Source organism: Amphibalanus amphitrite, unplaced genomic scaffold, assembly GCF_019059575.1.
Source record: "Amphibalanus amphitrite isolate SeventyFive unplaced genomic scaffold, NRLGWU_Aamphi_draft 000302F_arrow, whole genome shotgun sequence".
In the NCBI taxonomy this organism is placed as follows: Eukaryota; Metazoa; Arthropoda; class Thecostraca; order Balanomorpha; family Balanidae; genus Amphibalanus; species Amphibalanus amphitrite.
Genome location: NW_024881797.1, coordinates 193,312 through 218,719, shown reverse-complemented (window position 1 = coordinate 218,719; position 25,408 = coordinate 193,312). Strand labels below are relative to the sequence as shown.

The following is a 25,408-nucleotide window of genomic DNA, read 5'->3' as shown; positions in this document are numbered from 1 at the left end:
GACCAGTTAGTAGGGTGCCGTGCAAAAGTCAGTTTGGACCCCGTTTGCACGTGCGCACGTGCAGAATGCCGCTCCCAGATCTCAGGAACGGCTCACTGTAGGCCGGCAGCCCGAAAAAGCGCTAGAAATTCCCCCAAACTGACTGTCCGCAATATGAACAAAATAGGTATCATTTAATCCCAAATTGATCGCAGAATACGATTCCGATGCCATTTTTGCCCTAAGGTCGAAATTGAGGTGGTCAGTTGTCACCAAACACAAGACTATTTAGACTCGCTAGTGGCCACCACATTTGCCGATTTTAATGCTAATCTTTAGTTGATATTTATTAGTTGACCAGTTGTCGTTTTGAACGCAATTTTCTGTCAGACTAGTTCAGGGCACTGTTGTTCACTGTACCAACAACATTCTTACATATTGCATCGCTTTTCTGCAAGATAAGCTAGCTTTTTGCAAGCAGCTGCAAGACCTAAATAAAAATCATATCTAAATTTTTAAATAGACTTTAAAAAAAACGTTATTTCGAGCCGCTAAAAAAAACAGCTTATACTAGCCGCTGATTACTCATCTTTCGTTCCATATAGGTACTTTGCTGCTTTTCCCTGCTACTTTTCGAGATATGCGCCAGTAAACCACATGATGTAGGGGCGATTGTCACCTCGCCGCTCTACTGAATGCCCGGCGCTCTTTATAGCGCTGGAAGTTGTGAAAAACTAAGGCTTATAATCTGAATAAAATATATGTCCCTGAGCTCAGAATTGATCAACGCACACAATGCTGTCAAAATTTTTAGGCCAAACTAAAAAAATCAGTCATTATTAACCCCCAAACACAAGTAAGTGATAATCAACAACAACTTGCTCTTAAGTTAGACTTTTTGAGAAATGTTATTTCGAGCCGCTAAAAATGACCGTGCCATACAAACCACTAATCATCTTTCTGTCATGCCCTACTCGCAATTTTTGCTAATGCCTGCTACTCTTCGAGGTCACGTGACATCACCATTAAAAGTAAATGGGGAGATAAGGAAACTGTTGTTTTTGCGCATGGAATGATCTCAAACTATCTCAAGCACACGGAATCGTGATTTCATGCACTCCTTGCAAGATCCGATGCTTTACTTTTGCATTTTTGACCTTCCGTGACGTCATTTATGACGTCACTACGGTCATAGGAGTTTCTTGTCAATAACTCATGATCAAATTGAGCCAGCGACTCGGGAAAGCCACCAATGGACTCGGGAAGACCTCCCGAATCGAATGATATGCGACATGACCTCTTTCGACCAACTTCGTGACCTGGGGGTGCTGACCTGACCTTGACCTGAGGTCAACACCTTAAGTTGACCTCACCCGAACAAAAAGTATACCATTCGACGCGCCTGAGCCAGGCAAACACGATGGTGCCAAAATCGCTGCTCTGCGACCATTTTATGCGAAATTATTTACCAAAAACCAAACCCTACCTTGGGCTTTTTGACCTCACCTCAGAGGTTACCGGTTGACATGGGAGCTTAAAATCGGGTATCAATCGTTCCGTCTTGAAACGGCGCACACGCTTGTTTTTTCCGCGAGGATCTAGCTCCATTAGGGGCGAAACGGCGAAAAGGGGTCGTACCAACCCTCCCCCCTCGGCCGGCCGAGGGGGTGGGGGGTCCGACAACAGGTCCGGCGAGGGTTAAGCAGCCCCACTTCGTTTTTTGCATGTTTGCTTGTCGCTGAGATCAACAACTGAATCACAAATAATTTCTAGCACTTTTCCGGGCCCCCGGCCCAGTGTGCGGCTGGGCCGATTGCGTTCAAATTTGGTACGCCGCTAGCGACCGGTTAGAAGGGTGCTTTGCACAAGCCCGTTGGAAGTACCCTCTCGCCCTTTCGCACGTGCAGGGCTCACTATCTCGCTCGCTCGTTCTTCGCCCAAAAGGCGTTTTACTGGTTATATTATTCACCGCCATTTCTAATATCAGAATAAAGCCATCGTAATTGGCAATCACTTTCGATTCAAGCCTACGGTCCACCCATCCAGCCAACACTCTAGTAGTGCAGCTTCGTATCTGTAGCAGCATAATCCTCCGTTTAAGGTAAGGGTAACCGTTTAACCCGCTGGGCTATTCAGCCATACGCGCCCTGCTGGGGGGGGGGGCAGATTCTGCCCCCCTGTCTAACTTCCGAACCGATGGTCGTAGAAAGACGGGGAAAACGGCAACCGAAAGCTCTCAACAAGGCGGATCTTAAGAGCCCATTTTTTGCTTAAGTAGGTCAGAGGTCAGGTCAAAGTCAGGTCAAGGGTACAAAATGCAAGTTTCTACAGTATCGGCCTTGCACCGTAGTTGCCGAAGAATGGACTGAGACTGATTGCTCAAAACGTATTCCTTGGCTTCCAAGACAATATTCGTTGCATGCAATATCATGCATAGGTCAAGGTCAAGGTCAGGTCAGGTCACCAAAAACGAAATATAGAAAAGGGCATGTGCGACACATGTTTTATGGGTCATTTTATTCATAGAATTCAATAGGCACACTCAATAAGTGATATGGACCACATCTGGATGAATTTCAGGTCGAGGTCAGGTCAAGTGATGTCAAATTTTGAAGTTGGTTGTTAAGGCCTCAAAATGTGTCTATTTGATGCAGTTTTTCACGGCGAATCGAATGGTGCTATTTTTGTTTCCGTACGAGGTCTAGAACTTCCAAAAAAAATTATTTTTCGAAAAAAATTTGTGTCGTGACGTCATAAAATTGTGAATAACTCCCACATTTTTGAACCGATTCTTCTAAAAATTGGTATGTAGGTGCACATAGACCACTTCTCTGACATATATTCCGTTTTTTCGATACACTCAAAATTTTGGATTTTATCATTATTTTCCCAGTCAGTTTTTTTTAATTGGGCCAAAATCAAAAATTTTCAAAAAAAAACGAGATAGCCATTTGATAGACAAAGCAGAATCACGTATAACCTTTTTTGTAACGTCTTGATTCCTTTAAAAATGAAGATTTTATCGGCGTTTGAAATTTTGCCGTTTTTGAGGCGAAAATTGCGAACATGACGTCACTAAAACGTCATTTTGTCACACAAAAAAAATCCGACGGATTTCGCTCAAATTTTCAGGGAACGTGTTAAATTGATATATGATAAGGTACCTACTGAAAGTTTGACGTCGCTGGCGTAACGCGTTTAGAAGTTATTGGCGAAAAACGGGAGGGCCCCCCCCCCGCGGGCGCGGGTTTAGCGACTGCTTGGCCTGTCCCTTGCGCCGTGGCTCTCCCGTGCCAACGGGATTGCATCAGTTGCTGCTTGCGGCGCGCACCATTTGGTGGTCGGCAGAGCCCAATTTCTCCCTCGCTTCCTCTCATCTCATTGCCCTGAAATGGTTTGAGGTGACGACCGGCCTAGGCCAATCAAAATACTTAGGCATTCAATAGAATTCAAGGTAGGTACGTTTTTCGGCTACTAGTCGTTTATTGTTTTCGTTTCTGTTATAAACGACTAGTAGCCGAAACGACTAATAAACGACTAGTAGCCGAAAAACATACCTACCTTGAATTAAGATGTCTAGTCGGAAAAGCTTGAAATCATATTCTATAGAATGCCTGGGAGCTTAAAGGGACTATCCCACCTTTACATTAGGTTTGAGTTGAGATAGCCAAGTTTGCGGCGAGGTTCAGAAACCACTATCTATCTTGGTCTGAACCCCCGCAGCCTCGTGGTGTTGAAAAATTCGTTCCCTTCATTTGAAAATATTCCCTGTACAAGTCCCAATCTCTTAACCATTAACGGCAATCTGATGACGTCATTTGCCTTTTGAACGCCTGTCACGCAGTCAAGTGAAGTATCACTTGATTTATAAATAAGCCAATCAGAGACACTTTTGTTGGTGTATGAACCGCGTCATATTTGAGTGCAAAAATATTTGCTGCCAAATTTTCCCCAACAATTTAGGGTGGTCCGGTTTGCATCACTTTTTTGAAAAGTCACGGTCTCACCCCCCTATCTGGTGCATTTTGGGGCGCTGATTACGATAAGCACATAAAAAATGCAAATTTCGAATTTTTTTTGTAGACCCCGGTCGATCAAAGATTTTGAAAATTTTGCGAATTCGCACATTTTTTACCATATATCAGAAAAATGAAGAATAAAGTTATTAAAATGATATTTAACAGATGCAGCAAACATATTCCTAGGCGTATGTGCGCAAATTAGTGAGCTAGGGCCAGCCAAATTATTTTTGGACTGAAATTACTGAGGCCATTTCCGTGTTTCCGCTCCCGGCCGCTAGGTGGCGACCGCCAGGGCGGTCGCTACCGGTAGAGGACGGGCCATCGCTCTCATGTGTTTTGACGCACTGCGACGACATTTTGAGTGACGATACTGATATTTACAAACTAATGACACAAGCGGTGTATTATTCTGCCTATTTCAATAGAATTGGGTATGAAATACCCACAAAGGAGTACGCACCACACCCACACAGCCTGGCGATTTTGCCGGCACTAGTCACAACCACTAAACCTTACGCAACGGCATAAAACGAACAAAGCAACAGCATGTGATACTCGAGGGCAGCGCTCTTCGAGGAGCGCTGTGGCCCGAAGGTTTGAACTTTGAATTGTGAAAAACGCCCGCCCGCCGCAAAACGCAAACACCGCAAAACGCACGCCCGAAACGCCAACGCAAAGGTCGCAAAAAATAAACAAACGCCCGCCGCAAACCGCAAATAAAAAAAACGCAAAAAAGCCGCAAAACAATAAAACCGCCCGCATCGCACGCCCGCTAACCGCCAACCGAAAACGCCTGAAAATCGCCCGCCCGCCGCCAAAAAAAAAGCACCGCAAAAAACGAAAAAGCGGCCGCCAACCGCAAACAAATTTAACACCGCAAACGATGCAAAAAAAAAGAAAACCGCCCGCATCGCCCGCCCGCCCGCCCGGCGCCAAAGACAAACACCGCAAAAAACACAAAACGCCCGCCCGCCGCAAAACGTAAACACCGCAAAACGTGTAAAACGCACGCCCGAAAAGCCAACGCAAACGGCAAAAAAATCACCCGACCGCCGCAAACCACACAGAAAAAAACGCCGAAACGCCGAAAAAATAAAACCGCCCGCACCGCACCGACGCTAACTGCTAACCGAAAACGACTAAAAGTCGCCCGCCAGCCGCCAAACGCAAACACCGCAAATAAGCGCCCGGCCGCAGCAAGATAATAATTTATCAGCGGCTGGCATACCGCTAGGCTGGTCATTTTCACAAATCAAAAAGATATCTGCAAAAATATCCTAGATGAAAGCGCCCGATTAAAAAACGGATGGCACGTGCGTGTTCCTCGCCCCCAACTTCCTTCAGGTCAATCGTCATTTGGGTCATCTAACGCATTGACGTTTCTGCAAAAATCTCCTAGATGAAAGCGCCCGATTAAAAAACGGATGGCACGTGCGTGTTCCTCGCCCCCAACTTCCTTCAGGTCAATCGTCATTTGGGTCATCTAGTACGCATTGACGACCGGCTGGGTGGAATGAACATTGCGCCAAGAAACGTAAGTATATTGTCAAAAAGAATCCCCAGAATGGTGGATCCCAAAAGTTTGAAACTACCACTTTGGCCCACTGGACGACACCTTAAACAGTTGCCGACCGGATGACACCCATTGTTTGGTCACCCACGCCATAGTATGCATCATGGGTGCGCCGAAATGACCAAAAGTCCCAATTTCCGGTGTGCAGGGTCATTTTCAACGGCACGTGGCACGTGGTTCTGGACTTTTCCGGCCACTTTGCGACATACCCATGGGTAGTGCACCGAATGGTGGTTGATCTGCATGTAAGAAAATGGGGGGTCGTTTGGATCGTTTTCGAGCAATCTGCCGTGGAACGCATTTTTTCATTTTCCCCATTGGCTTAACACGGGAATTTTTAAAGTCACGTGGCACGTGCACCAGATGGTCCGCGGAGGGGAGACCCATACCAGAACGTAGATCACCTGGCCCACTAGAAATCCTGAAAAAATCAGAATTTTTGGACCAGCCGTTTTCAAGAGCATCAAGTTGTACTGATCTCAGGCAGCTTTTGCCAAATTGTCAGGGAACTCAGATTTGTTTTTCAATAGAAAAACACAATTCTAAAGAATAGTGTTTTAACTATTGACAACAAACCTTCGGTTATTTAGCACATCTCGCACAAGGAGATTATGTCCTCTTATCCTGGTGTCCATCTAAGCTAGGTCACAGCGCCCGCGACTATAGCGCCACTTGGAGTCCGACTACTGACTACTGCCCGCGAAAGTGACGCCGAAAGGCTATCTTATTCAAGCTATAGCCGTCCTGGCGCACCGCGCCCGCCACCGCTCCAGAGGACTGGGTGGTAAGCTTGACGGCGCGCTCTGTGGACTCGAGCCACTCGCCACTCGAGCGTACATGGTGACGTCGACAAGCTCCGTGTACTGGTGAGCAGACACATTCACCGACGCGCTTTGCACACGGAACTGGCGAACTGGCCCAGGCTGCCGGCGAGCTCGTGCCTCGCGCACCATCTGCACGGCTCGTGCTCTGACGTCACGGCGCTCGTCACCGAGCATACCGAGCACCACGTTCTCAGGATGAGCCATCAACGCATTGCCGCACAAGCTACCCTGAACAGTTTGCAGGTCTGGGCCTCCCATGTGTTGCCTCTGTCGCTGCAGCTGGTCGAACAGATATCGGGGCGCCTCCACCAGGTCCGGTTTGTGCTTGATGGCCAGAACGGTCGGAAGGTACACTGCCACGATGTAGAGGGCGAGTGTCGTCAGACGCCGGTGTCTGTCCGTCACCATGCCATCGTCCTCAGCGCTGGGAGCCGGCTGCGACATGTACGCCCGGAGGAGACGGCTCTGCGCCGTGTACCAGCGCGCCACCGGCGAGGCACGAGCTCGCCGGCAGCCTGGGCCAGTTCGCCAGTTCCGTGTGCAAAGCGCGTCGGTGAATGTGTCTGCTCACCAGTACACGGAGCTTGTCGACGTCACCATGTACGCTCGAGTGGCTGATGTAGAGCCACCTTGTGTTCGCTTTCTCAGTGACGGCGACCTGGAGGCACAGGTGGACGAGCCGCTGCGGACTAGGGTGCCATGTCACACCCAGTCCACAGAGCGCGCCGTCAAGCTTACCACCCAGTCCTCTGGAGCGGTGGCGGGCGCGGTGCGCCAGGACGGCTATAGCTTGAATAAGATAGCCTTTCGGCGTCACTTTCGCGGGCAGTAGTCAGTAGTCGGACTCCAAGTGGCGCTATAGTCGCGGGCGCTGTAACCTAGCTTAGATGGACACCAGGATAAGAGGACATAATCTCCTTGTGCGAGATGTGCTAAATATCACATGTTGTTGCTTTGTTCGTTTTATGCCGTTGCGTAAGGTTTAGTGGTTGTGACTAGTGCCGGCAAAATCGCCAGGCTGTGTGGGTGTGGTGCGTACTCCTTTGTGGGTATTTCATACCCAATTCTATTGAAATAGGCAGAATAATACACCGCTTGTGTCATTAGTTTGTAAATATCAGTATCGTCACTCAAAATGTCGTCGCAGTGCGTCAAAACACATGAGAGCGATGGCCCGTCCTCTACCGGTAGCGACCGCCCTGGCGGTCGCCACCTAGCGGCCGGGAGCGGAAACACGGAAATGGCCTCAGTAATTTCAGTCCAAAAATAATTTGGCTGGCCCTAGCTCACTAATTTGCGCACATACGCCTAGGAATATGTTTGCTGCATCTGTTAAATATCATTTTAATAACTTTATTCTTCATTTTTCTGATATATGGTAAAAAATGTGCGAATTCGCCAAATTTTCAAAATCTTTGATCGAACGGGGCCTACAAAAAAAAATCGAAATTTGCATTTTTTATGTGCTTATCGTAATCAGCGCCCCAAAATGCACCAGATAGGGGGGTGAGACCGTGACTTTTCAAAAAAGTGATGCAAACCGGACCACCCTACAACATTGACATGAAGTAAATCCTTCATTACGTCACAGATTCGATCTAAATGACGTCACGATGAAACATAAAAGTCGCAACACCTCAAAAAGTATACAATCAGAACGCGTAAAAACTTGCAGAATTCGTCACAATATCATGAGTAACATTTTCGAATCATAAACTGTGCTTTTTTGAAGGTGGGATAGTCCCTTTAAGCCAGACATTCTATAGAATGCCTAAGCAGTCAGGGATTCTATAGAATGCCTAGGGATTCTATAAAATGCCTAGGCATTCTATAGAATGCCTAAGCAGTCAGGGATTCTATAGAATGCCTAGGGATTCTATAAAATGCCTAGGCATTCTATAGAATGCCTGATTCCACACATTGCCTGTACCATATATACGGTAAATGAGATCAAGCACATGTCTTGGTAAAAGTGATGCTGTGGAGTAGAGAGGGCTTAAGGATCTATTGACTTTCAAAATTATGTCATTTACATGTTGATAAAAACGCAAATCTTGAGAAAGGGTAATACTGAGATGCTTATAGGAAAGAGATATTGGAATTGGTTTTCCGCTAAAGATAAGATGTGGTGATGTAACCGGATTTGAAGAGTTTGAAAGCGTAATTTTGATAGTCTTTTCAGAGTTGAATGCTATTATCCATTTCTGGCCGTATTGCTCTATTTTGTTGAGGTCGTTCTGGAGTGATTTTTGAACGTTAACTATGTTAGTGGAGGTATGAGACGCGTGCAAAGAAGTGTCGTCGGCAAAAAATTGGGTGTTGTTCTAAGTTATTTTTGATAGTTCAATGTTCATTGAGATAAAGAATTGCGAGAAGGGGCCCCAGGACTGAACCTTGGGGGCAGCCAGCAACTATTTTTCGAAACTTAGAAAATGACGAGACATTTTGACGCGATGTTTACGATTTTGACGGTAAGATTCAATCCAAGCCAAAAGAAGTCCTGTAATTCCAAATTCGTTTTCGCATTTGTAGATTAGTCCTTTGTGCCAAATTTTATCAAAGTACTTTGAGATATCGAGAAATATAGCTGTGAAATCGTTTCCTAAATCGAGAGACTTCCTTCCTGAATCGAGAGATAATCTGTACAGATTGTACAGATTGTGACAAAGCATGTTGGTAGCTTGCAGACAATTGTCGTTCTGGCGGAGGCTACATTCGTGTGACAACTCAATCGTGAGAGCGCTTCTTGCCAGCGGCATTGATGCACATGGCCTGCTTGCTACCACACATGTGCAGATCAGACGCTCCTACGACCTGCTGGGACTGAACCTCCATGCAGTGAGTGGACGCGATTTAACGAACATGTTCGTCGGTCGACTGAAACGCTTTGTTCGCACACGAAACGAAATGGGAGGCATAAGAGTCTGATACCAATAGTTTTTGTCGTTTATATCTCTCTATGTGTGTACTGTGTGTGTTTGGGAATGTGTGTGTATCATTATCATTGTCGCGTTTTATTCTACCATGAATATGTGCCTCATGGCATGAAATAAATGAAATGAAATGAAATGAAAACTGAAATAAGGAATTAGTTAATCAAACATAAGCGACGTCTCGCCGCACGCCTGCTCCAGAAAGTCGGAGGAAGTCCAGCGCCGTCTACAGGGTGTCCCATAAGTTCGTTCTCACATTATATTTGCATGTATAAGAGAGTACATTACATTTTAATATAGTTGCAACGACCCAACGTGCTCCCCATTTCATGGGCAAACATATGGATACACGATCTGCCATGTCAGTTGCCATGTTTCGCAGCTTAGCAGGCTTGAACTTAGCCAAGGCTGACATGGCATGCGCCGTGAGCTCCTGGAGGCTGGAACAGGGCTTCGCTTCGACGAGCTCTGATTTCAGCATTCCCAACATATTTTTATGGAATTTGGATCCGATAATTGTTGCCTGACCTGTGGTCAGTGGCGCGGGAACCGGGGGGAGGGGGCTAGCAGGGGCTGAGCCCCTCCAGCTTTTCGGCTGGGGGGCTCGTAATGTATTTGAGCCCGCCCCCCCCCCCCCCAGCTGGAGGAATCGAAATCGGAAATCTACCAACATAATTTCATAGATTCATACATAGGCGCGGGAACCGGGGGAGGGGGCAGTGGGAGAAGCTTACCCCCACAACTCTGCGGCCGTGGGGGGGGGGCTGTGCCCCACAACTTTTCATGAGGCCAGAAACCGTTGGGCAACTTGTCCTCCCCAAATTAGGGGTCGTGGGTCACAATATAACGGAAGAAAGCATGTACCTAAGTGAAAAATCCACCTCTTTCTGTGTCTCGGCAACTCATTTGGCAGATTAAAACCATTATTCCAGGTTGCCAAAACGGTAGTTTCTTCACTCAGCTGAGACGGAATACCTCACTTTTTTGGAAATATAATATTTTCGTGTTTTTTTTTTCGTTGAAAAGGCCAAGGTCTGAAAAAATAAGTGGCCTAAAACCGGTGAGAAAACTAGATTTGGGGGTACCCCAAGTTGATCTGTTATGGTTCAGCCCCCCCCCCCCCCAGTCTAGAAGAAGTTCCCGCGCCACAGGCTGTGGTCTTGCCAGTGCCACAGAAGCCTGTTTCAGTCCCCTGTAACCACTTTGAGCTTTTCTTGACCTTTGTTCGGATGCTCTGTTTCGCTTGAAGACGGACTTGCGACCTTCCTGATGCCATTTTCTCCTCCAAAACTGAGTCCATACTGGCGGTTCGAGTTAACCCTCGCCCGTATAGGGGGGGGGGGGTCGAACGGACCCCCCCCCCCATGTTGTTTCGCGAATAACTCGCGTAAAAAGCGACCGATTGCGACGAAACTTTCAGTAACCTCGCGTTAATCAATTTTACACCTACCCTGAAATTTTCGTGACCCTGACTCTAATGACCTTTGACCTGTGACCTAGTTTTCGAGACCATGTTTGGCCGGAATCGCGATTCGGCGTATGTCGGCTCGCATTGGCCGCGCGTTTGCAGTCTTTTCGTGGTTTCAAGCGTTCAAACATGTGATATGATGTTGCCCCCATGCATTAGGGTGGGTGTCAAGGTCACCTGAAGGTCAGGTCAGGTCATTGACCTTTGGTGACCTCGGTTCACTTTTTTCGAGTTTTACATGTTTCTAGGCCAGTTTTTGGAGCTGAATTCGAATTTAGCAACCATATGAACATTTACGAAGTATTTTTGGTGCCTTCGTAACATGTTACGAAGCTGTCAGAGTCGGTTGGCACCTACTAGGAATACCCGGCAGGACCCCTACTGGTTGACCTGACCTGACCTGACCCGACCTGGACTAAATGCATATAGACATCATCTGTGATCAAAACTAACATGATATTCGTGATCAGCGCCCCGAAAAACCCCATAGCAGCCACACTTTACGACGTTCTAACAGGTCCCGATTTTCCCGACTTTTGGGTCATTGACCTGACCTGCAAGGTCAACCAATGACCTAGGACCTTAAAATTAGGTATCATCGGCTTCCTCTCGTCACGGGCAACACGCTCGTTTTTTTCCGCGAAGCTCTAGCTCGATCAGGGGCGAAACGGCAAGGGGGGGGGGGTCCAACGGACCCCCCCCCCCCTTATACGTTCGCGGCTGGAATAACACCAATACGGGCGAGGGTTTAGCTAGAGGGTAGATACTTCTAGATCTCTGTGGTGAATCAGTTTGCGTCCAAAAACTATTTTGGGACTACCTCGTGCAACTTGGATAGTCAGCACCTGGGCGCCTATAACCCCACAACACCGTGGCCCTGGCCTTTTGCATAGGAACCAAGCGGGGCGAAACGGAGGCCTTCTCCTTCGCCCTTATGATAAGGTTTTGGGGTTTGGACGAGTGTTTCATCTCGATCATGAGCTAGATAGTCTACAGGGTGATTTTTTTTTTAACTGTTAAAAAGTAAACGTCAATGGTGGTCCCTAAATCGAAAAATCGCGTGCAAAAAAGCAATGCACGTGATAGATAAATCTGGGACATTTTGTATGGTGTCATCATTTATCCCTTTTCATCGACGGCCTCGGCCCCAATGGAGCCTGAAAATGTCCCACCAATCGGGCACGCATGGTCCACTGCCGTTCAGTAAGGAACGACACAAAACGATGATTTTGAAGCATTGAGGCAGTTCGAAGCATACGATGATCGAGGAGATACCTCAGAAAGACGTTAACCCGCGCCGTGCTGGGGGGGGGCGTTTTTACGCCCCCCCCTCAGGTTTTTCGCGAATATCTCAAAAACGGCGGCGCGCAGCGCCGCCGTTTTTGGTACACGTGTTCCTACATCATTTCCGCACATGTTGTGAAAATTTCAGACCTAGGCCGTTCAAGGTCAGGTCACCAGGTCACGTCAAGTGACCTTACCTCAGAAAAAGTTCAAAGGCTCGCTATAGCTACACCGACCGAACGATCACTTTGAAACTTTCAGCGATTGATATGAGTAACAGTATGTATAAAATGTATATCTCGGATTTTTGATATCTGTGACCTAAGGTCAGGTCAATTTTGCGACCTCTCCATTATAAGTCAATGGGAGAAAATTGAAATGCGCCTCTTTTGGACGAATATCGTTCAAAACGCTCTCAAACATCGGTTCATAGGTAAACATGACACACTGAATAGGAAAAATGCACCTGTGACCCCTCTGTGTGCCCCTGAGGTCATCTCAGGTCATGAACGGTCGCCAGCAGTTTTTTTGCTATAACTTTTGATAGAGACGTGCTAGAGCGGTGAAAACACGTCAGATGTGTTCAGCTCGACGATACGGATCGACTGATATGCAACATGACCCTTTTCGGTCAGGTCATGACCTTGACCTGAGGTCAAATTTTCAAAATGACCTTTCAAGGTCAACAAATAGTTCATTCGACGCGTCTCGACGAGAGGAACACGATGCTGGCAAAAGTAATGTCATGGCGCTTATGAGTCAAAAGTTATTGACGAAAAAACGTTTTTCGTAAAAACGGCTATTTTTGGAGTTTTTGCCCTCTGGAGGCTAAACCGTTGACCTGAGGTCAAATCTGAGAACATTACTCAGAAAGGTCTGTAAAAGGGCTATCGAATGCGCTTTTCCGCGGCGCTGTAGCTCTATCGGTTCCCGAGATAGCCGTTGGCAGTTTCCAAAATGTTGAAATAGTCAACATTTTACCTTTGGTGACCTCTGGTGACCTGACCTTTGACCTGACCCAAAAAATGACCGAAGTGTTTTCGTCCTTATTTTTGACGCTCTTTCGATTGCCGCTTACCGCGTGTCGCTACGTGGCCCAGGAGCCGAGTTAGACGGGGGGGCGTGAAAACGCCCCCCCCCAGCACTCGGCGGAAAGTTCAGGCCACCAGCACGGCGCGGGTTAAATAACGCATGAACAAGCTTGTAGTCATAAATAACCTTCAAACGGTCTATCTGGCGTAAGTGCAGACTCTGAAGAATCAGTCTTAAAGAAAAACAGCGAATCAGACACCACCAGTGCCGTCCGTATCGAAATCCTCGACCTGCCCTCCCTAGACTTCTAGTTTTTGGACCCATCTATGGCAGATATAACGAGAAAACAGTGGAAATATCTGGCAGAGCTGAAAATGGGCGATAGGAGCCTTTTCAGTCCGCCTAATGAGTATGGGAGTCCATGGTGCTGTTCAACACGTGCTCAGGCGGGCTGATTCGTGTCGGTGAGAGAGGGGGTAACTTCAATCACAAGTAAAATACACGATGGACGTTCCTTCACATCGTGTCTGCATGAAATCAAAATGTCCCAGAATGCTCGTCATCCTGGTATATAATTTTGCTACATATATTTGCATTTTAACGCCACTAGACCTCCTTACTTTTTAACAAGTAAAAAAAAATCACCCTGTAGATGACCTGAGTCATCTACAGGGTGATCTACTAGTGTCCTCAGTGCTCCAGTTTTTGAGCGTCAGGCGCCATGGAACTAATTGTTGGCCATTTTAAGGCATTTTCGACCGTTTTAAGTCCTCCGGTTAGTTTTAAGCTTAAGTGACCGAAAGTTGTTTACCTCGAAAAAATGATGTTAAACAGCTGGTAATCCATCCTGAAGAGCCTAGTTATCAGCTTCCCAACGCTTTGACATTTTAACGGCAGCTTTGGTACCGCACAGTTTTGGCCACTTGGCTCATTTCTGAAGGTTGACTGGAAAGAGGACCCCCGTGAGGACCCTTGCAGTGATTGACCCCCGACAAATCATCGGCATCACTTGATGACTGTGCGCCCAATTAGCGACAGATGTTGGCTACAGACTGGCTGGCTAAAACCACCTTCAACCAAAGCGAATGGCCCATGGCTGACTAAATACCGAGACGTGTCCTTATTGGAGACCTCCATGTTGCGGCGTCATACGGCTCTACAAATACTGGCCGGTCTAGCAGAAAATGATTTGTCTCAAGAAAAAAGTCATCGTTCACTGGCGGATCCAAGGGGGGGGGGGGGCATTTGGGGCATATGCCCCCCCCCCGGACAGAAGCCGGGGGGCATTCAGTACAAGTATGCCCCCCCCCATTCAGAATTACACATCTTACGCCTATAACGAGGAACTAAATAAAATGGATTAGAAAGCCTTCCTAGTAACTACTTTTGTGATCAGAGTCGTTTTAGTAACCTCAATTTAGTTGTCATTGCCTTTATTTTGTCTAAAACTATGTTGCTTCTTACCACAGGGGAGCAATGCCGCTTCAACCCTATTGACCGTATTGTCTAACGACGGCAGTCATATTGCGCAAACCAGGAATCGGCCGCCGCCTATGCTTGGGAATAGGGACGGTTAGAATACGATTTACCTGTATGGCCGCAGCCAGCGCAGCGTAACCGGGGGGAGGGGGCACAAGGGGCGCGTGCCGCCTCATTAGATGCATGGTGCCCTATGGGCCCGAGAGGCCCTGCAAAGCCAATAGGCCGCTCAGGGTCAAAGCGTGCCTTATTTCGAATGAGAAAAGACCATTAGCGTCGCCACAGGGGGGGGGGGGGCAAGCGGGACAGCTTGCCCCCCCCCCAACCTCGGACCGGGCACCCCCTGAGATCGATACAGATCCGATGAGATTTTGGAGTCGGGAAAAAATGGGGGTACCTTTCTGAGAATGCCTGTGAGGTCAGACTCGTTCAAGCCAGAGTCGGAGTCGCAGTCGCCAACATCATCAAAACACCGACTCCAGACTCGGAAGTGTCAATACTGTGATTCATTTCATGTTCCTCGTTGGTTTTTTATTACATTTTATAGCTGATTTTCATAAGTTTTGAAGTGCTGATACAAAATTTGCGTTCAAAGCGTGACACTGAATCTTCGGGCCTTTCTCAACTCTCGTCAAATGTCTGCGACAGACTCAAGTACCGTTCAAGTGCCACAGGGCTCATGACTGCTTGCTTTTCACACAGGCTCCGAAGGAGCTCCACTGAGCTCTAAGAAGCCTTCAGAGGGCCCAAACCGGCCTCTGAGAGTCCCACTGGTGTTCATATTCTCTGAGGGCCCATACAGGAATCTTTGAGGACCTTACACATGCGTAGACCTCTGAAGGGCCACACGGATCTTTGAGGATACTTTCAAATATTTCTGAGAACCTTAGGCCTCTGATAGCTCAGCCGAGCTTTTGAGGCGACAGATTTTGCTGAGCCTAAGCCTGCAGTTTAGGGGTCACGACTCGGGTGTGCCTCTGAGGGTCCCAGCACATGTTTCTTATGTCCCTATGTAGGGTCCTTAGGGATTCGACACAGACCTCCAGGGTTCACACTGCTATTTGAGGGCTCCCTGCTCACCCTGGGCCTGGTCTCCTAGCACCCGCCGCCGGCGCCGCCCACACTGGCTTCTGAGGGTCCCACCTTGGGCTCGGAAAGCCCTAAAGCACCACATATGTACACGTAACTATTTGGGGTGACCAGCGCCGATTTTCAGGATCCTAAGCAGGCTTCTGAGAGCCCACACTGACCCTGAGTGGCCTAAAATGGCCTGGAAGTCCCAAGCCTATCGCTAAAGGATCCCTTGCCGCTATGCCGTGCGAAATTTTGGTTCCGTTAAACGTCTTTTCTTCGCGTTTGCAGCGCTTCCCTATACACGAAAAACGAGAAACTTTTTGTTCACACTACACCTCCTCTCACTGGAGCAAAGATGAATTACTTCCGATTCACACTTCCGACATTCACTCTCCGCTGAAAGCCCTACTTAGCTTCAATCGGCGGCTGGGATAAGCCCTATGCATTTTACGTAGAACCTCTGCATGCATGCGTGAATGAAAGTTTCAGCAAGGTGATTCGCTTAAGCTGAGCGTTTAACCTTTTTATGATCATGAGCGACGAGCGTCTGCACAGGGGCTCTCCAGAGTGCGTCGGCAAGCGCAGCCATTGTGATTCTACCGGTCGTTTTTTGTTCAAAAATTTAAAAAAAATTAAATGTTCTGTAAAAAAAATGGCGTCATAGCTTATACAAGGAAAACCTTGTCACCATCGTATTCCTCGCACCATTGCGCGTTGAATGATATGTAAAATGAATGAGTAACGACTGGAGGAAGGCAAGATTTAACACAAAAGTTGATTTTGCCCCCCCAACCGAAAATCTCTGGCGACGCCTATGGATAAGACCCACAGGACCCGTGAGAGCACCTCTCGGAGTCACGGGCTCCTGAGTCGCCACACATCACACATCTCCATAAGGGCCCCACTGCGGCTTCTGAGGGCCCTGTGCTCGCCTCTGAGTGCCCTTGCTGACCTATTAAGCGTCAGCTCTAATTAGGATCCTGACCCATACCCGCATGGAGCGGCTTCACACCAGTGTCTCTGATGGCCCATAACGGCTCCTGTGAGGGCCTCACACCGGCGCCTCTGAGAGCCCAACTTCACCATTCTGAGGAACTAACACCAATTTTTCTTAAGGCCCTACATCGGCGGCGGCTCTGAGGGCCCCACACTGGCGCCTCTGAAGGTCTTACACAAGCGCATCTGACGGCTACCTATACCTGCAACTCTGTGGGCCCCACACTGGTGACTCTGAGCATTAGCGTCGCCACGGGGGGGCAAGCGGGGCAGCTTGCCCCCCCAACCTCGGACCGGGCACCCCCTGAGATCGATACAGATCCGATGAGATTTTGGAGTCGGGGAAAAATGGGGGTACCTTTCTGAGAATGCCTGTGAGGTCAGACTCTGTTGGAGCGTGCAGTTCAAACCAAAGCCAGAGTCGCAGTCGCCAAAATCTTCAAGACTCCGACTCCAGACTCGGAAATGTCAATGCCATGATTCATGCCATGTTCCTAGTTGGTTCTTTATTACATTTTGTAGCTGATTTTCATAAATTTTGGAGTGCTGACACATAATTTTCGTTCAAAGCGTGACACGAAATCTTCGGGGCCTTTCTCAACTCTCGTCAAATATCTGCGACAGGCACAAGTACCGTTCAAGTGCCGCAGGGCTCATGAGCCTGCTTTTCACACAGGCTCCTAAGGAGCTCCACTGAGCTCTAAGAAGCTTTCGGAGGGCCCAAACCGGCCTCTGAGAGTCCCACTGGTGTCCATGTTCTCTAGAGGGCCCATACAGGGATCTTTGAGGACATTATACATGCGTAGACCTCTGAAGGGCCACACGAATCTTTGAGGATGCCTTCGAAAATTTCTGAAAACCTCAACTGGCCTATGATAGTTCAGCCGAACTTTTGAGGCTACAGACTTTACTAACCCCAACCCGGCATCTGAGGGACACAACTCACGTGTCCCTCTGAGGGCCGCAACACATGTTTCTTATGTCCCTACCAACGTAGGGTCCTTGAGGATTCGACACAGACCCCGACGGTTCACACTGTTATTCGAGGTCTCCAGGCTCACCCTGGGCCTAGTCTCTTAGCGCCCGCCGCCCACACTGGCTTCTGAAAGCTTGTGTGCCCTAAAGGGCTTTCCGGGCCCACTTTAGGCTCGGAAAGCCCTAAAGCACCACATACACGTAAATATTTGGGGTGACCCACGCCGATCTCCCGGATCCTAAGCAGGCTTCTGAGAGTCCACACTGACCCTGAGTGGCCTGAAATGGCCTGGAAGTCGCAATCCTATCTCTAAGGGATCCCTTGCCGCTATGCCGTGCGTAACTTTTGGTTCCGTCAAATATTTTTGGTCGCGTTTGCAGCGCTTCCCTTCACTCGAAAAACCAGAAACTTTTTGTTCACACTCGAGTGAACAAAACACTTCTTCTCACTGCAGCAAGGATGAATGATGTACTTCCGATTCACACTTCCGACATTCTCTCTCAGTCTCCGCCGAATGCCCAATTCTTAGCTACAATCGGCGGCTGGGATAAGCCCTATGCATTTCAGGTAAAACCTCGGCATGCAAGCGTGAATGGAGGTTTTAGCGAGGTGATCCGATTCAAATGGAGCGTTTTTCACCTTCTTCTGGGTAATGATCATGAGCGACGAGAGTCTGCACAGGGGCCCTCTGCAGTACGTCGGCAATCGCAGTCAATGTTATTCTAACGGTCGTTTTTGTCCAGAAATGTCAAAATTTTGATTTTTTTTTTTGTAAAAAAACACATGCTATAGCTGGAAGGAAAACTTTGCCACCATCGGATTCCTCGCACCATTGCGCGTCGAATGATATGTAAAACGAGTGCGTAACGGCTGGGGAAAGGCAAGATTTAACACAAAACTTGATTTTGCCCCCCCCAACCGAAAATGTCTGGCGACGCCTATGACTCTGAGGGCTCCCAGCGACGCCTGAGAGTACCACGCCTGTCTCCAGGATCCCGCAGGGCTCCTGAAGGCCTCTACCGACCCCTTGCTGGCCTCTCGAAGACCCCTTGCCCCCATGCCTGTGTCTCTGAGGAGTGATGACCCCCACAACGGTGCCTTTGAAAAATGAAAGTCCACCGGCAACTGTAAGGGCCCTACACCGCCACTTCTGAGACACCAGTGGCTATTTAGGCCCCACATCCACGAATCTGAGGGTCCCACACCGGCGCCTCTGGGGCCTCACACCGGTGCCTCTGGCACACAGCCACCGGTAACTCTGTAGGTCCTACACCGGTGACTCTCGAGGGCCCAGCCGGCGTCTGAGAGTCGGCCCATGCTGATCTCTAAGGACTCCACAGGGCTCCTGAAGATACTGCAGGCCCTCACTTGCCGGCCTGTGAAGGCCCATTGTTGGCATCATACGGCCCGTCACCGGCCTCTGAGGGCCCTTTGTCGGTCTCTGAGAGGCCCTACTGGGTTATTAAGCATTCGCATTTCGCACCAACAACTCCAAGGGCCCCACACACAGCCATCTGTGAATGGTGTGGGCTTAGCGCCACACCAGTGTCTGAGGCACCACAACGGCGTCCATGTGAGTCCTTTGTGGTTTCTGCACCAGTGCCTCTGAGGGCCCCACACCACTGCCTCTGGGGAACCCACACCGATACCTTTGATGGTCCCACGCCAGTACCTCTTAAGGTTCCACACCAGCGGCCCTTGGGTCGGCTCTACACATCAGTCATTCTGAGGGCCCCACCGGCCCCACCAATTCTCGTCGATTTCTGGCGCTGCCCGGGTATTTGTCCCAAAAGCCTCCTCCTCCTGGATCTGCCAATGGGGTCAGGTGTCCTACCATTTGTTCTTTTTTTTAGAAAAAAAAACTCGTTTCAGGGCTATGACGAAAAATAAGTGGCCTAAATCCGATGAGAAAACAGGATTTGGGGGTACCCTAGGTTTGGCTCCGTGACCTGGTATGCCCCCCCCCGCGCTGACACCCTGGATCCGGCAGTGTCATCGTTGCGCATACGGCCAGTTGCCATTGCAACCACATAAGCTAATTCACGAATTACGTCAAACGTGTCGTGAAACAAGAGAACGCCTAAAAGTAAAATGTAGGTGAGAACGAAGTTATGGGACACACTGTATCATGTGCTCAACCCGACACGTGAGTCATGTGGAAAAGCAGTAAATGTGGGGTCTACCGTCTAGGAAGCGAGATGTTGACTAATTTTATTAACACAATAAAATTAGAAAACGACCTTTCATATGATGCATGCTCTATTTCTGTCCAGCGTGTATTCTGGGCGATATGAACAAAACAAAGGATAACCTTTCTTTGGGATTTAACGATCTAAGGCAAACAAGGTACCGCCAGCGGCCTGGTGGCTGGCGCCTCACCTCCAGCTGACAGTTGGCCGCCCGCAGCCGGCGCCTCTGCTCCCGCTCCCTGTGCGCCTGCTCGGTCTCGGCGGCCGGCTCGTCGTCCTCAGAGGCCGCCGGCGGCGGCACTGGCCGCACGCAGGCGTCCAGCGCAGCGCGCAGCGTCTCCGGTCGGACCAGCTCGACGGCCAGCCGGCCGGCACCGTCGGCGGCCGCCAGCGAGGCGCCGGCCGCCAGCAGGCGCAGCGCGCCGCCCTCGAAGCCGGCCGCCAGCGCCAGGTGGAGCGCCGTGCGGCCGGCGCCGTTGGCGCGGTTCACGTCCACCTCCTCAGCCAGCAGCAGCGCCACACAGCCGTCGAAATCGGCGTCGGCCGGCGCCGGGCCGTGGCGGGCCGCCTTGTGCAGAGCCGTCTCGTCACTGCCGCGCAGACCAGAGTCGCGCAACGGTGTCAACTGGACGGGTTTAGCGTCGCAGCGATGCGCCTCCAGCAGCAGCCGCAGCAGCGGCGCGTCGCCCCGCTCGGCGGCGTACAGCAGCGGCGGCTGCGGGTTCAGCGCGCTGGCAGCGGCCGCCGAGGCGCCGGCACGCAGCAGCCGCCGCGCCACCTCCAGGTGGCCGCTCCGCGCCGCCCACTGCAGGCATGTGTAGCGGCCGAACGGGCTGTCGAGCAGGCGGCGCCGCGCCGCCGCATCAGTCGGCAGCCGGTCGAGCGCAGCGCTGACGGCGTCGGCCGTCCCATCCAAGTGTACCGTCTCCCAGAGCTGCTGGTCGGCGGGCCGAGGGCGCGGCGCGCGGCTCACGAACGGCGTCAGCGGGTGCAGCGCCGCGTCAGTTCCTAGCTGGCGTACGGCAGCCGGCGGCACCTCGGCGCCCGCCTGAGCCAGCGCCAGCGCCGTGTCCGGCAGACCCAGCTCCAGTGCCAGCTCCAGTGGCGTGCGACCACGCTCGTCGCGCGCCCCCAGATCCACGTCCTCACGGACGGTGAGCAGGCGCAGGCCGGCCTCTGCCGCCTCCCGGCAGGCCGGCCGGCCAGCGGCCGCCACCAGCAGATGCAGCGCCGTGCGGCCGGCGCTATCGCGCGCGTTCAGCTCCAGCGCCGGCCCGATGAAGCTGGTCTCCTCGGCTGGCTGCGCGCCGCTCGACTCGGCCAGAAGGTGCGCCAGCAGCTGGCGGTCGGCGCCCTCGGCTGCCCACAGCAGCGCCGTCCGGTCTCCCGACAGGTCGCGCGTGTTGAAGTCGGCGCCGGCCCTCCGCAGCCAGCCGATACGCTCTGTGTCGTGTCGCCGGCACGCGGTCAGCAGCAGCGGCTCAAACGCCGGCTCACCATACACAAAATTTATGTCGAGGTGCGGGTCGCGCCGCAGCTGTGTCAGAAAAGTAGCGCTGTCAGAGTTCAGGAATGTTTCTCGAAGCCGCCACTGGCGCACTTCAGTACTGTCCGTAGCCATCTTGGATGTACCAGTCTCACAAGACAGGGGCAGTCATTGATGCTTCACCAGTCTGCAAAAAAAAAAAACACGAAAAACATTATGTATCAGTGCTGACCTTCCATGGTAAGATAAAAGGCAACCAGGTATGGTGCTATGGTTCCAAAATTGGGGACAACACAATGGTGATTCATTAGTGTTAAACATCTGAATGCCACTAAGGTAATGAATCATAGCGGTATCCGTCAACATAAGGTCTGATCTACAATTGTGGCGCTGTTGATAGAAATATGCAGCAGTAGAAATTATAAGTTGTAGGTTAGGTGAAGTTGTAGGTTTGTAGGTTTGAGGTTGGTAGGTTTGTAGGTTGTAGGTTGTTAGGTTGTAGGTTTGTAGGTTGATAATTTGTAGGTTGAAGGTTGTTAAGTTGTAGGTTGTTAGGTTGTTGGGCTGTAGGTTGTTAGGCTGTAGGTTGTTAGGTTGTAGGTTGTTAGGCTGTAGGTTGTAGGTAGGTAAGAACATAGGTAAGGTTAGGTCAGGTTTGTTTGATGTTTTTCCCTTGTATTTGCAAGACACGTATCATTTTTGGATTCATTCAGGATGTCAAATAACGTAAGAATATGAAAAAAAAATATCCTTGAAATCTTCTCCGAACTTGTTGTTGCATTTATATTTTATAGTCACCGTGACATTTACCATCATAGATCGCATGAGAACCCACCACAAACCATTTTCTGGCACATTAATGTTGGATGCAAAAACAAACAAACAAACAAAACATGATTGCTGGACAGAAATTTTTCAAACATGCCAAGGCTATATGGCCAAGGTGAAGAAGTAAAAAAATCACACAGCAGAGCAACTGGTGGCATTTTTTTTACATTAGAAAAGTAGAAATGGATTCATATAACCAAAACGAAAACGCTTGGGGACCTCCGTGTTTCAGACCATAGTTTCCGAATTAAAGAATGGCTGAAGTACGTGAAATAATAAACTGTCAAGCTAACCATTCAACCCATGCTCCAACCAGAAGGAGGGGCGCAGGATCTATCTGACCTCCTCCTCCCATCTTTTCCCAATAGGTATCCTCTGAATCCGCAAGTTGCGCAGGGAGGAGTTAAACGCCCCCACTTTTTTGCAGCGCTACCTATAGCATAAAAAACGGCACGCCAAACTTTGAGTACCTGTATAAGGAATAAATTGAAGTTTATTATGATAGTTAAAAAAATTGGTAAGATTTTTTTTAGATATCGAGGTTTAAGTGACATCAAAATTTCTGAGTTTTCGACCGCCTAACCCAACAAAACAAACAAAAAAATACAGGTAACGGTAGCGCAGGCGTCACTGGGCGTCTATAGCAATAGCAAGTCTATAGATGACCCTTGGCACCCAGGTAGAGGTAGGGCGTCACCGACTCACCTTGGACTCACCACTCACCGGCCTCGCACTCACCGATAGCTTCGGGTCTTTATTTCTATGGCCTCGGTGGTGTAAACAGTCAAGGTAGGTGTATTGTAAGTATATTGATGTGGGTGTGGAAGCACTGTTGAATTAAATGACGTCATTGGAACATGAAAAAGTCTCGGTATTCTTATAGCAGGGCGTATTTGGAAATTCCGACCTCGACGAGTATCTGTGGTAGAAAACCACCACTTTGGTAGGGGAAACTACTGCTGTCTGCTACCATTTGCACTGCATATGTCGCTGCGACATCTATGCGACACCGCGACATCTGTGTGCGCTGATTCTAGTTAGCGATTAGCTAGGGCACCAGGGTGGATTCAGACTTTCAGTTTGAGCCTTGAGGGTGGGGGACTCATGGCCGGCCCGATCCCCGGCAAAGTCAAGGTTGCTGAGCGTGGGGGGGAGGGGGCAGGAAGCATAGGCGGCGGAACGGGGAGGGCACCGGGGCACCGTGCCCCCTTTGATTTTGGCATTTTAACATTAGCGCTATGGGTGTTGCATGGAAAGCATGGGACCAAAAGTCGGCAGTGCCCCTACCCCCTTAAAGGGACCCTCCCACCTTCAAAAAAGTTAATGAATTGGCATGAAAGTGATGTCCCTTGGTTTCAGAAAGAGCGAAAACGAATATCTACCAAATTTCACCGAAAAATATTCACTGGTTTTCAAGATATTAGGCTTTTACTTTTGTTGATCTCCCCTGTTACTAGCGACTTTATTTGGAAGCAATAATTTGGCAGCCTTAAAGTGCGGCAGACGTTGCGCGCAAAGCAGCGTACACGAGTGCGTCCAAGGCACTGAACTCTATAATTATCGGGGTTACATGAGCACAATAAATACGTATTTAGCCGCTAATTCGAATTAGGAACGCATTACCGACTCATGTAGCCACCTGCTAGTACGAATCGGCGATCCGATCCGCGGTTACATGAGCAAAGCAAATACGTATCACGATCGGATTCACCGCTAATGCGAATCAGGAGCGTACTACCGGCTCATGTATCCACCTGCTAATACGAATCGGCGGTCCGAACAAAATCCGCAGAGAAAGAGGCTTAGAAGCGAATAGGACCAAGATACGTATTACAGGAACTATTTCTTCGCAAAAAGAAACATTAAAATGCAAAGTAATAGGTATTTTATTCATTTGCTTCTTTTGAAATAATAATTTAAAAAATGTGTCGTTATTTTGTCAATAAATATAGTGAAAACCAAAAAGAAAATATCAAAGTACCTACTTTCAGTTGAAACATTTTTCTGACAGCACTACAGACAAATCAAGAGAGGCAAGTGCTCAATGAGTCAAAGCAAGACAACTTTATGTTTAACTTTTTTTTGTTAAGTTAATTGAGAATGTTTAGAGCAGATTAAATGCAAAGAAGACATAAGATATTAAGTTTTTAATTCAGTCACCTCTATTGCTACGGAAGTGCGCCACATTTGTATGCTATTCCGTTTGTTATGCGCATCGGGCCGAGAGCCAAACTAGATCCGTTTGACGTCACTGATACGAATTTGCTCATGTAGTCGGTGCACTGAATCATAGGTGTAGCAACGTATCTCTTTGGTGAAGGATACCTTTCACCAAAGTTTTAGATTGGTGAAGGATCCTTCACCAATCTTGAGCAATGCAGGTGAGGGTCTTCACCAATGCTAGAACGACTGGGTTCGACGGTCGATCTAATGTTAAAAAAGAAAAGCAATGCCGAATGGGATGAACAAAAAGGCTAAAACGGCAACAGGTACCCAATTACTCCATCCTTTCAGTTATGAAGTGTTATGCCCACCTTCTTCACAATTCACGCCATTTAATAAACCAGTATAACGCCTTTTGGGGCGACTAACGGAGCGAGCGAGAGGGTGAGCTTTGCACGTGCGAAATTTCGACGGGGTACCTCCAGCTGACTTGTGCACGGCACCCTACTAACCGGTCTCTAGCGATGTGCCAAATTTGAGCACAATCGGCCCAGTCGTTCTCGAGATCTGGAAGCGGCACCCTGCACGTGCGCACCTGCAAAATGGGTCCCAACTGACTTTTGCACGGCACCCTACTAACCGGTCCCTAACTGTGTACCAAATTTGAGCGCCATCGGTCCAGCCATTCTCGAGATCTGGAATCGACCCCTGCACGTGCGCACGTGCAGCAGCACCCCAACTCTGGCACATGGATATGCATTGCCTAGTGGGTGCCTACCTACATGCCAACTTTCAGCGCAATCGGCCAAGTAGTTACCGAGATATTGCAACAATTACAAAAGTGACACCTCTTCGTTTTGCACGTGGCACGTGCATAAGGGGTCACCCACATGCATCGGGAATAGTCCAATACTTGGTAGAAGGAATGAAGCTACCCTACAAAAATTACCGCGTGTAAATCGGTCAAGTGGTTGCTGAGATATAAGCGTCACAGAATCGTGACCACGGCCGGCCGCTCATACTCAGAAATTTCCGTTAATCTAAGGAAAGACTACGCTCGCTTCGCTCGCTCCGTGATGATAGGTAAAGTCGAAAACTGTAT

The 25,408-nt window shown here is 49.2% G+C and overlaps 1 protein-coding gene across 2 annotated transcripts in view; it reads right to left on the bottom strand.

The window, feature by feature from the left end:
- Positions 1-22,929, bottom strand: part of LOC122387905 — a 30,097-nt gene extending 7,168 nt beyond the window's left edge. The window contains exons 1-2 of one of the 2 annotated variants that reach the window (XM_043378552.1): positions 22,849-22,929; positions 20,020-21,502 (exon numbers count right to left, since the gene is read on the bottom strand). In XM_043378552.1, coding sequence (XP_043234487.1) covers positions 20,020-21,450 — 1,431 coding nt within the window. In that variant the 5' untranslated portion in view covers positions 21,451-21,502; positions 22,849-22,929. Of the gene's footprint in view, positions 1-20,019; positions 21,503-22,750; positions 22,815-22,848 lie in introns of those variants that run through there. The other variant, XM_043378553.1, reaches the window with a different exon arrangement.
- Positions 22,930-25,408: the final 2,479 nt, after the last annotated feature.